The sequence below is a fragment of the Protomyctophum parallelum genome (assembly GCF_964188405.1).
Source record: "Protomyctophum parallelum genome assembly, chromosome: 4".
Taxonomy (NCBI): domain Eukaryota; kingdom Metazoa; phylum Chordata; class Actinopteri; order Myctophiformes; family Myctophidae; genus Protomyctophum; species Protomyctophum parallelum.
In genome coordinates this window covers 48,385,682-48,398,217 of record NC_139700.1, presented here as the reverse complement: position 1 = coordinate 48,398,217, position 12,536 = coordinate 48,385,682, and the positions used below count along the sequence as shown (strand labels likewise).

The 12,536-nt window shown below is 40.0% G+C and overlaps 1 protein-coding gene across 1 annotated transcript in view; it reads left to right on the top strand.

Annotated features, from left to right (window-relative positions):
• Nucleotides 1–880: 880 nt before the first annotated feature.
• The window catches only part of pkp3a (plakophilin 3a), a gene marked incomplete at its 5' end in the record, with an annotated part of 76,424 nt that continues 64,768 nt past the window's right edge, over nt 881–12,536 (top strand). Inside the window, one exon of the mRNA XM_083762850.1 lies at nt 881–923. Coding sequence (XP_083618976.1) covers nt 881–923 — 43 coding nt within the window. The remainder of the gene's footprint in view (nt 924–12,536) is intronic.

Sequence of the window (12,536 nt, the reverse complement as noted above, 5' to 3'; positions counted from 1 at the left end):
CCAAGAGTTTAACTTCACACCATTCCATGGTGTGTTTTGCCCGCAGCTCACTTAAAATCACTGGTGGAGTAAGTCAATAAATATATAGTGGTGGAAGAAACTAATGAATTGAATTAGTTTGCATTTTTATAGTGCTTTTCCAACTAAGTAACTGTAAGTGCAAGTACTTCTCAAGCCCGCTTCTTGCCCTAATTGGTTCTCAAGCCATTTACAGTTTGTTCGAAGCAGTTGGTTAGAAGCTGATGTTTAGGTCGAGATAGTTTAGCATTTTCTAGTGAAATTGTATTTATTACAAATTGTTGGTGCTGGGGGCTACGGTAAATATCATTTGTTTAGGTTTACTGTCATGTCTGGGAGAAAGTGTGCAGGAGATCAAATTGCTGTTGTATTTTTTTTCTCTCTCTCTCTCTCTCTCTCTCTCTCTCTCTCTCTCTCTCTCTCTCTCTCTCTGCGTGCACACACACACACACACACACACACACACACACACACACACACACACACACACACACACACACACACACACACACACACACACACACACACACACACACACACACACACACACACTCTAAGCTAAGTTAACTATAGCAACTTTTAAAAGACAAAGAAGTAAAGCAGTGTGTACAGTATGCATGTAAGTATAAGGATAACCATATAGCTCACAACTTTGAAATAGCAGCAATTTTTCTCAAAGGTATTTAAATGAACCTAGTGGCTACTGTGAAGCTGTTCACACAAAGTTCACCTAACTTTGCTAATACAGGGAAAACATGAACATGTTACTATTGTTCTCACTCTTTCTGGCACTCTTTATTCTGTCCCTTTGTTTGCTGTGCTTTCTGTGTTTGTGTTGTTTTGAATGTTATGTTATCTATCCATGCTGCTGCAGTGTCTGGAGGAAGACAACAAGTCTTCCTCAAGTACATATAAGTACATATACTCTTATGTACCTGTATGTATACACAAGATGGAACAATAAAGTACAACCGTGAACCATGAACCTATAGGTGTACATATACAAGAGGTCTAGGAGATCAATATGATTAATACACTTTAATTCACTTTCAAATAATGTTTGGGGTCGTTTTTAACATCAGGCTTCTTCTGCCCAAGGTGGTTCTCACCGCGGGCAGTTTTTAAGTTTCTTGATTCATTTTATCAGACACACTCCCGGCCTATACAAACCCATAGTAACTATAGTTATTATCAGACACACTCCCGGCCTATACAAACCTATAGTAACTATAGTTATTATCAGACACACTCCGGCCTATACAAACCTATAGTAACTATAGTTATTATCAGACACACTCCGGCCTATACAAACCCATAGTAACTATAGTTATTTTCAGACACACTCCCGGCCTATACAAACCCATAGTAACTATAGTTCAGACAGACAACTCACGAATAGATTAACCAATATTTATTTGCAGAATGAGTAACAAGTGTGCATATGATATTTGATTTGGCGTTCGGCTCTGCTGGATTTCTCCCTGCTCGGCACGATTAAGCAACAATCATAAAACATAACTAGAACTGCACTCTGTCGAGTGCATACTTGCTTGTTGCACACTAGTAGGCCATAAATGGCCAACTAGTGCGAAAGCAAGTCCTTTCGACCGCTGTAAACTGTCAAATCTCAGTATCTCTGTGAAGGAACGTTTGAAATTATTAATGTTTAGATGTAACTATTTACCTAAAATGAAAAAAGAAATGAAATGAAAAATGAAATTAAAGATGTACCTACTTTATGCATATAAACACCTAGTATTATTAAGTATGGTTCAAGTTTCTATCTATATAAGAAATACTGTTTTATCGTTGTAGATATATTCTGGATCCCTTTTTAGTTTTTCAGAGACAAATAAATCATTGATATGTGTTGATATCCCCCAGCTGTTCCGCCATTTGATGTTTATGCAAGTAAACAGCAAATCTGTGCCTGGTTTGCTGGGACCAAATGACCACAAATGACCATATTTCTTACGTCATCATTAAGAGCTACTCATACATATACACACCACGTACTCTGGTCCCAGCAGATCAGGCACAATGTGCTATTTTATTTTTACTGATTATGTATATAGTATACGTATGACTAGCTCTAAATGATGACGTAAGAAATATATATAGTATATATATAGTATATAGGCATATACTATATACGTATACATATATACTCTATACTGTATAAAGTGTGTAGTTGTAAGTTGATTAGCGGTATACTGTGGTTACTTTGCGCCAAAAACCGTGACAGCTGTTCCGCCATTTGATGTTTATGCAAGAAAACAGCTAATCTGTGCCTGGTTTGCTGGGACCAAATGACCACAAATGACCATATTTCTTACGTCATCATTAAGAGCTAGTCATACATATACACACCACGTACTCTGGTCCCAGCAGATCAGGCACAATTTGCTATTTTATTTTTTACTGATTATGTATATAGTATACGTATGACTAGCTCTAAATGATGACATTTAGAGACACAAGATATGGTCATTTGTGGTCATTTGGTCCCAGCAAAACAGGCACAGATTTGATGTTTTTCTGCATAAACATCGAATGGCGGAACAGCTGTCACGACGGAGGAGACCGGGCGAAAACATTACTTGCGCGCTCTGCTTGCGCAAGTAAAGAGCAGGGAGATAGATATACAATATACAATAACCCCCCCATGGGGAGTATAAATAGCAGAGCCCACCGGTGGTGCTGGCGTGGTGGTGGGAGAAAACATCACATACAACCGGGAACCATGAGCAGAGGAAGGCAGGAAGAGCATGGAGTCTAGTGAGCTTAAGTAGCCTGCCTTGCACACACTTATACGCCCACATAGTAATGCAGCATGTTAACCCCTTGAGTATAGAATGAGCCTTTGAGCATGGCAAGAACCGCCCTTGAGGTTGACTGTATGAACTAGTGAGGTTGAGGTTTTTGATTTTATTCCATAAATCGATGTGCTATAATATTGAACTAGTATAAAAGGTAGGTGGCTAGCGCACATCCAGTTCTTGTCTGGTGCTGGACTAAGGTTCAGGTTCACCTGATGAAGGCCGTTCACGGCCGAAACGTTGTGTATTAATTATGGTGTTTTGAATAAAAAGCAAACACCTTGGAGCAAATCTGTGTGCGGACTCTCCTCTCTTCACTATAATATTGAACACCCTTTACGTCTGTGTGTTGTTTCGAAAATGTTGAACCAATGGAAAGCAGTAAAAGAATGCATTGGACAAAACCTTATAACTCCATTGGACCCTCAAACTGTCTACTAAAACAGCTAACTCCACCACCTTTCTCCTTCTCGTGCAAGTAATTGACAATATCTAAAGTCACAACACCATGAGGCCGATGAGGCTGTATTGCATCGTTTAAAAAATCTACGGTTTTATTTATTTCCTTCACAGTATTGTTCCAGGCTAAATACTGCAGATCACGTCACTTTTGTTGATATAAAGTTCATTGGCTGGAGATGATTCATGTCCGCAATGTCAGATGACAAGACCAGGGTTGGCGGTCTCTCATTAGTCCAACGCATTGATGATGAGAATGGCGTAGCGACGTAGAGTTCATCTTCCTTGGTTCAGTCATGGATGGCCATAGGCCGGGAAAGCAGAGGCTGGCGTTGCCAGGCAACCTGTAGATAACTTCTTTCCCTGCACTAAGTTACTAGGCCATGGTCAAACTAGACTGATAACACAGCAGCTGCATGTTGAATTAATTAATTAACAGTGCCTACAGTATCCTAACTTAATGACTGAGAAGATACAGTATGGAGACTGAACAAGATATTAAATTGGACAGATGAAAACATATTTTGGCCATAAACATGGATGACATGACATTAATGATGATAAGAGGAACAACGCTGTGTAAACAGGCAGTAGGCTAAGAGTACAATGATGATATGAAGACTGAATAGTAAGGTGACAATATGAATGACACAGCCTGGACCAAAGTTCAGGTGGATATGGGACATTGACCACTGGGCATTAGTTTGTAAACAGATAAGACATAATTATCTAACAACACATGCCTAAAATTGCTCTTATTTGCGCCACCCTCGTTGAAAACAATGCATTTCAAACTCCAGCTTGTCCCTCTCCAGGCTGCACGAACAGTGCTCGGTTTCTGCCCCCATAATGTCGTAACTCTTCTATTAGACTGCTCTGGTAATGATGTAAGGATAACCTTATATAGCCTACAACTTTGAAATAGCAGCAAAGTGTATATATTTAAGGCTCTTGCACAATATGTCTATGGAGATCAATATGATTACTAGACGTTAAGGTGTTTTTGTCTTCAACAAACTATACGTTTCACAGGTTTAAGGGCTTAAAACCCTTAATATAAAGGGATATTCCACTTTAAAATAATGTTTGGGGTCATTTTAACGTCAGGCCCAGGGCGGTTCTCATCCATTCCCCTTCTTTTTGAGTGGTGCAACCACTCCAAGGAACAGCAATGTCCGTGTTCACCTATGTGCTGGTTCATGAGCCTATGTGTCCGCCTATGTGACGCTAATGAGCACCAGCATGACTATTGTTTTTTCAACCTCTCTATATTGGACCTCTTGTGCACTAGTCCCTTCCTAACATTTTAGTCTAGTTTTTATTTGTTGTCCTTATCCTACCTCTTGAAAATACTAATGCACAATGACCATGCATCGTTTTATAGGTTCATCTTCGTGTAGACCAGTGGTTCCCAAAGTAGGGTCCTTGGTATATGTCTTCAAATGGGGGTCCGCGGGCTAATGAGTGTCAATTTGGGGGTCCTCGACATGAAAAAGTTTGAGAACTACTGATTTAATAAATATAGGCCTATTAAAAAAAAAAACTTCTTAATTATTTGATTCATCAAAATGTATCGATAGAATATTCACTAACTAGATAAAGTGCCCCTCGGGGCAAAGGTCTCCACCAGGGCAGGTCAGGTTGTGGCGCTATAATAGGCCAATCTGAAAAGGGTGCCATTTCTTCTTATGTCTTGGATGGCAATTGGATGATTTGAGTCATTTTGTTCCAAAAATGTGTCTTGTAAAAATCCACCTGTTGGTGGTGCTATAACAGGCCAATGTCAAAAAGGTGGGATATTTTCCTCAGCCTAGTAGGAAAGTCTGTGAAAGATTTCAAGTAAATTGCATGCTGCATTCATTATATGAGACAGTATCTGAAGGAGTAAGGAGGCCGTTCTGGAAAATTTGGCACCGACCGGGTTAACGGTGCCAGAGATTAGCTGGTAACAGAAGGACGGACTGACACACACAGACTCACAAGTCACACGGACGGACGGATGGAGTGCAAAACATAGGCTACTCTCTGGTGGAGACAATAACAAAGCAATCAGTTGTTGCAGCTTGACTCATCTACAGCTCACCACCAGATGGCAGCAGAGTATGAAGCTCAACCCTAGAGCTCAACACACGGACACATGGTTGATTTTCACACCTGTTCATAGCAGACAACAATGACGCGTTGCTTAGAGACCGAGCTTGTTTTGATTCTCAGCTGCAGCAAACAGTACTGATGAGGTCTGTGAGAGACGTCACGCCCTGGATGCCCAACCCAGTCCATACTCCTGGCCATGACGCAGGCTGCAGTGCAGAGAATAGAAGGCAAGAATGGCCCTTAATTAATTAGCCCTTCCTAGGTCCCTTAGGCCTCATTCACACCAAACACCAATCAAGCAAATGTTTGGTCGTTTTTTTGGGCCACCACAATGCTTATCCAATGGGAGTCACATGGTTTGACCAAACATTTTTGTTTGATGAGGGGGGGGGGGGGGCAGAACACCACCAGCAATCAGCAATCAAACACAAATGTTTGATCAAACCATGTGACTCATTGGAAAAGCATTGTGGTGGCCTAAAAAAACCCCAAAATGACCAAACATTTGTTTGATTGCGTTTGATACGTGTGAATGAGGCCTTAGGTGCTGTAATTCTGCAAACTGTTAATAAATACTTAAATCAATCAATCAATCAATCAATCAATCAATCAATCAATCAACCCTCCCCAACCTGTCCTTGTCCAATAGGCACGTTTAGCAGTGAGGAGGCAGGGCGAGCTTTCTCCATAATCGATCATTTCAGTAGCAACTATAGCAAGAGCATCAACATGTCTTCCAAATCTATCTAGTCAACCTGCAGGCCTGTATAGTAGGCTGGTCAAATTTGCATGACATCACATTATTTAAATAAACTAGAAATACGAGGAAATGACAAAGGGAGTGCTCATGTTGCACGGTAAGACTATGGTCATTAGTGTTATTGGCATTGCCATCAACTGTGTGGGTCAGTCGTATAACTTTCTCAACGTTAAGCGAGCCATGTAAATGTTCAACAACACAGCCATGCAAAATAACATTGACAGCTATATGAGGTGGCGAAAGCTTGACCTGCATAGCAGCACTGCAGTTTTGCTAAAACCCTTTGGATTGACATTGGACAATCGCTTTTGAAGGGCTAATTGTCTATGAGGAATTGATTGATTGAAAATGTTATTTCACAGTATGTGTAGATGGGTACTTGGGTGTCAAACAAAAGCCCAAGAGCGGTATTGAAGGAGTCTAGGGATTCACATTTCTTAATAACAGTATAAATATCCCTACTGTCAGACATGGCTGTATGGTACGGACAGACAGACAGACAGACAGACAGACAGACAGACAGACAGACAGACAGACAGACAGACAGACAGACAGACAGACAGACAGACAGACAGACAGACAGACAGACAGACAGACAGAAATGATGCCTTTCGTGGGGTTTTCATTGACTGATTGAAGTATCGATGAACAGTATGCATTTCAAACTCAATACAAAAACTGTTACTGTGGGACGGCACACTGATGAAGCATTTACACTTGTTTACAACAGGGTCCACCTTTTTCAATTCATCAGAACATTTAGACACGTATACAAATATACACATCTATAAAAATAAAAAAAACAGGAAATCATCATATAAGGATGTAAAAAGTGGAACAAAAATACATATACACTGTATATGTATATACTTTCTTCCCCTTACTGTAACAGTAAGGCCCTTACTGTTACAGTAAGGGGAAATGTTTTAGGGTGGGATTTGATCCCACCCTAAAACATTTCGCCGCCCGTACGTGGCACATGCATGGTCGCCCCAATTCGTCCTGCCCACGCTAGTTAGGCTAGAACTGAAATGAAAGGTTTCCTTAAATTTTCTTTTTTTTTAAAGGTCAAATTTTGACCCAGTCAGACTGGACTAAAACCCTGTTAGTCATCTGGAAGTGTCGACTAAATATCTACTATGTCTACTGAAGGAGATTGTATCAACTAAATTACCTATACCGTATACATGTTGACTTTATTGTGCCTATATACACGTTATAATAAGAAAATTAGGTTGCAAAAAAATGCTTTTCTGAGTGAAGTGCGACACCCAAAATCCAGTATAGGCTACATATTATCAAAAGTACAGGAATACAAAATGATAAAAATCCCCCCCAAAAGGTAGCAAGTCCCAAATAAAAAATCAATGGAGGACAAATTAAGTACTCTGCTCGTTTCTCCACTTTTTTTTATTGGCACAGGACACCAACAAACGAACGTGAACAGCGTTCATTCATAATTCATTGGTGTGTCAAATACAAAAGTGGAAATGTGAGAATACCTCCTTGGGTAAGTTTACAATTAAAATAAAGGGTACATTTATATATAGTGCTTTTATCCAAATCCCTTTACATAATTTGTGCATTACATTCACCCATTCATGCACACACCAATGGCGGGGGAAACCATGCAAAGCACCACCTGCTGATCGGGAACAATTAGGGGTTCAGTGTCTTGCTCAAGGACACTACGACGCTAACTCTGGGGGAGCTCACCGGGATCGAACTGGCAACCTCACGGTTCCCATCCAGCTGTTCTACCAGCTATACTCAACCCCTGAGCCACCCCTTATAGCTTAAGCATCTCAACTGTAAATAACAGAATAAATACATAAACAAATACAAAACAAATAAATAAATCAAACAGCCCTTTCCTACGTCAGGCAAATGACAAATTAGAGCGACCCCTCCTCCTTTCCTCAGATTTCTGGTAACACACACCTCACTGTCACTCATTCTTTCCGCACTGAGTCACTGTCTACGTTAAGACTGTGCGCGCATGTGTGTGCGTGTGTGCATGTGTGTGATGATGACAGGTTTGGGCGTGACTATAGTCCCTGTGTGTGTGAATCCATCTCATTGCAGATGTTCAGGTTCATCATTTGATTATCAGTTTGATCAAAAGGAACTGCATTCTTTTTGTTTACCACCGAGAAGCAACCGCACTTCATCCAGTCAATCTACATGGTTATGGTGAGTCCACTGACCTATACAATACTACTAATACTAATAATACTAATAATACTAATACAAATACTAATAATAATAATGGCGGTTCCAATTATAAAATGTCTTGATGTTGTGATTGTAAAGACAGTTCCCAGGTTGTTTAGTTATAGCAGTATAAATAGGCCAGTATAATATTAACAGTGACTGCTTATAAGGCCAGTAGGCTATAATACTGTTGCCTCGGTCAGGAGGCGAACCCGCGACCTCATATCAACAAGGCACCTATGTTAACGGGCACACACACACACACCTGGATGCACGTCGACTGACTGGGGGGGGGGGGGACCTCCACACATATGTGACCAAATTTGACTGAGGGACTGCCATTGGATTTGATTGAATTTAAGTTTTTTTCATGTCATGTGAAAGCAGGGAATCATAGCTTCAAATTGACATATTGGTTGTTCAGTTTGACCCACCAGTTTTGGAGATATGGCTTATATAGAGTGATGTCTCGCAGAGAAACGGCGAGTTGAGAAAACAGGTTCACTTCTGTGGTCTCTAACATTACACCCATAGCTACATGTTTAAGCATTTATTTCATATTTACATGTCAATTTCAGCTCTGACACTTATTTCAGACATGCTCTATAGTATGTGAAGAGTCTTGACTGTGCTATATTAACTCATTTTGGAAAAAAGAAGAAGAAAAGGTTTTTCTCCTCATGGTGAAAAGCTGGTCACATTATAGATACAGAACCCAAACACAGCATCAGTGTAACCTCTGCCCGGGACCTCGTACCAACAAGGTGTGTCATGGGAACATGTCACGGGAACATGACCTGACATGGGAACTTGTCATAATAAACCTCCCTGCATGGTTTAAAAAAAAGAGAAGGAATCAAAGAAGTGTTGTTGTTGTAATATTGTATAACTGATTAAAGGCAAATTAATCGTAGGCCTGACTACCCTATAGTTTCTATAGTATGGCATAGTTCAGGGTTTCTATATTATACGACATGGCTATAAAAGACGTGTGTGCACGTGTGTGTGTGCGTGCGTGCGTAAGTGTGTGTGTGTGCATGCGTGCGTGTGTGTGTGTGTGTTGGCTGATATGAAACATGCCAGACATGATAGATAGATAGCACACACAGGTGTGGCTCCAACAACATAATCACAGTGGCTGGGTGGGTGCGACTGAGAGAGAGAGAGAGAGAGAGAGAGAGAGAGAGAGAGAGAGGTCGACAGACACACCTAGAATGATAGACACACACTCACTCTTGCTTTTTCACTATATGCAGCAGGGGTGTACAGTAACTAAGTACATTCACTTAGTACTGTACTTAAGTTCAGGTATTATTTGTATTTGGTATTTCCATGTTTCCAATACTTTTACTGCTACTCCACTACATCTCAGAGGCAAATATTATTTGAAAACTGTAGTTACTACGGTAGTTACTTTGTGGATTTTGTTTTATCATTACAAAAAGATTAAGTGTGATGTTGATGCCTCTTGGAACTATGACTGGTGGCCTTCTGTTGGCACTGTTTATTTGTTATCTATCTATCTATCTATCTATCTATCTATCTATCTATCTATCTATCTATCTATCTATCTATCTATCTATCTATCTATCTATCTATCTATCTATCTATCTATCTTTCTATCTATCTATCTATCTATCTATCTATCTATCTATCTATCTATCTATCTATCTATCTATCTATCTATCTATCTATCTATCTATCTATCTATCTATCTATCTATCTATCTATCTATCTTTCTATCTATCTATCTATCTATCTATCTATCTATCTATCTATCTATCTATCTATCTATCTATCTATCTATCTATCTATCTATCAATCATTAACCACTTCAGCCCTACAATATACAGTGCATTTTGCCCATTTGGAAATACAGTGGGTTTCAACCCTTTTCATATGAAGGCCCATTGCACATTTGAGCCACGCAACACCATGAGATGTAGCCTCTCAGACACACAACTAAAGAATATAAGATTTTGTATGATATGGTAAACATTTGTTAAAAAAAAAATAAGATGATTAACAATAGTAAAATTGTACACTCTCAAGAATTAAAGATCTATAAGGGTCCATTTGGTTAACAACTCTCCATCATTTAGCTGGGGACCACCTGGAACCACCACTGGTGGTCCCCGGACCACTGGTTGAGAACCACTGTACTATAATAACATAGATCTGCCAGGGGTAGCCCTGTACACTTTATGACTCAGAGAATGAGGTTCTGTGGCAGGATATCCCTGCACAGGTGACAGGTCGAAATCAGAGCCTTAGATATAGACAGAGTTACGCAAACTGCGTTCACTTCATGGGGCCAGTCCAATGGCGGCTCTCCTACATAGACTTCTATTGAGAACTGGGCGATGTCCTGGACTGGAAGTAGGCAGAAATGCATTGGACTCAGGGCGGCAACAGCCCAGCTTTAATTATCTTAAATCCCTTTATTTTAAATTGTTTTGTAGTAATAACAACATAAACATTAAAGAGACTTTAGTTGTTACTGTACAATACTTTAACCCATTCTGACCGGGCACCCATTTTGGTGTTGGCATCATGCTATGCTTTAGCTATTTAAAAATAGCAGATCTACAAGCTCATATCGCGCCACCGAGTGGCGCGATACGAGCTTGTAGGTCTGCTATTTTTGAAAAATCGAAGACACTTTTAGAATCTGATCTCAGGTCAGAATGGGTTAATAATGAAACTGTCAGGATGCAATAGACATTTTTAGAATCTGATCTCAGGTCAGAATGGGTTAAAACAGTTGTCATGTTGCACACATGCTTAAAATAGCTCTTGTTTGCACCGCCCTCGTTGAAAACAATGTTTCCAACTCCAGCTTAGCTCAGTTCAGGCTGCATGAACAGCTCTTGAGCGCTCGGTTTCTGCCCCCTCTATGTCGTAACTCTTCTATTAGATGGCTCTGGTCGAAATGGGGTCGAGCCGTCCACAAACAGTGGCGAAAACCCTTTTCACAGTATCGTTTCCAAAAAGTAATGGTATCAGAACCGAGATCATAAACTTAAAGATGGAGTTTTTTTCCACCCTAAAACATGACCAATCAGGTGTTATTGTTATATAAGAAGTGTACAGTATTTGTTAAAATGTTGTTTTTATGTGTGCACGCCCACCAGTTCATTAAGTATATGTCTGGTTTGCCTGGTGGATGGTGATGGGTGGTGATCCACCTGAACTGAAGCCACACCCACAGCTGTTGTTGTATGATAAAGGGGGAGAGGTTAGGGGAGGGGCTGATAGTGTGATGTCACTATATTTTCTTTGGCCCGTTTGACTGTCAAGGTTTCTGCCTCCTGGAAGAAACCCTAAATACAAAGGGAAGACATCATTGTACACAACCAACCACACCATAGGGTCTAATGAAGTACTGTCACCTCTTAAACACACGAGAAATTGGAAAAAGTACAAACATCACGGCACTCCATCTTTTAATGCAGGCTTACATAAAATGTAGTCCAGTCAACCCCCTGTCCGCATGCTGCTTCCGTAAGATTGCATTGGGAAAACATGGTAGCTACTGGCTGACAAACAATTTGTAAGACACCCCTGATTTAAAATGTTACGTGCCTGTGTTTTGCAAGTTTATCAACTGCAACTCGGAATTATGATATACCTTTACATTACTTTTAATTTTTTTACAAAAGTTTGACAAACATTTGAGTACTTTTCCCACTGCTATGCAGTCATAAGTGAAGTATGAGTTTGAATTACAATTTATATTTTATATTAAAACACGCACGCACACGCACAATTAATATTCTCATTTGTAATGGTTTTATAATAACAATAACAATAACAACAACAACAACAACAACAATAACAATAACAATAACAATAACAATAACAATAACAATAACAATAATAATAATAATAATAACACCAATAATAATAATAATAATAATAATAATAATAATAATATTTAGTATTATTTCTGCGGTATAATATATCATAATATAACCAACAAAGAACTATAGGCATTTCATAATCAGTCCACCTGGCTGGCAGGTAAGACAGAGATGGATCCTATAAAGTGGCTCCACCCCCCCTGGCTTCGCTGCGGCGCAGCCAGCCTAACGTCTCTCTCTCGACCGACACGGTGTGACGGCAGGCAAGAAGAAGACACCCGGACACGGAGCGGACGGACTAAAAACAAA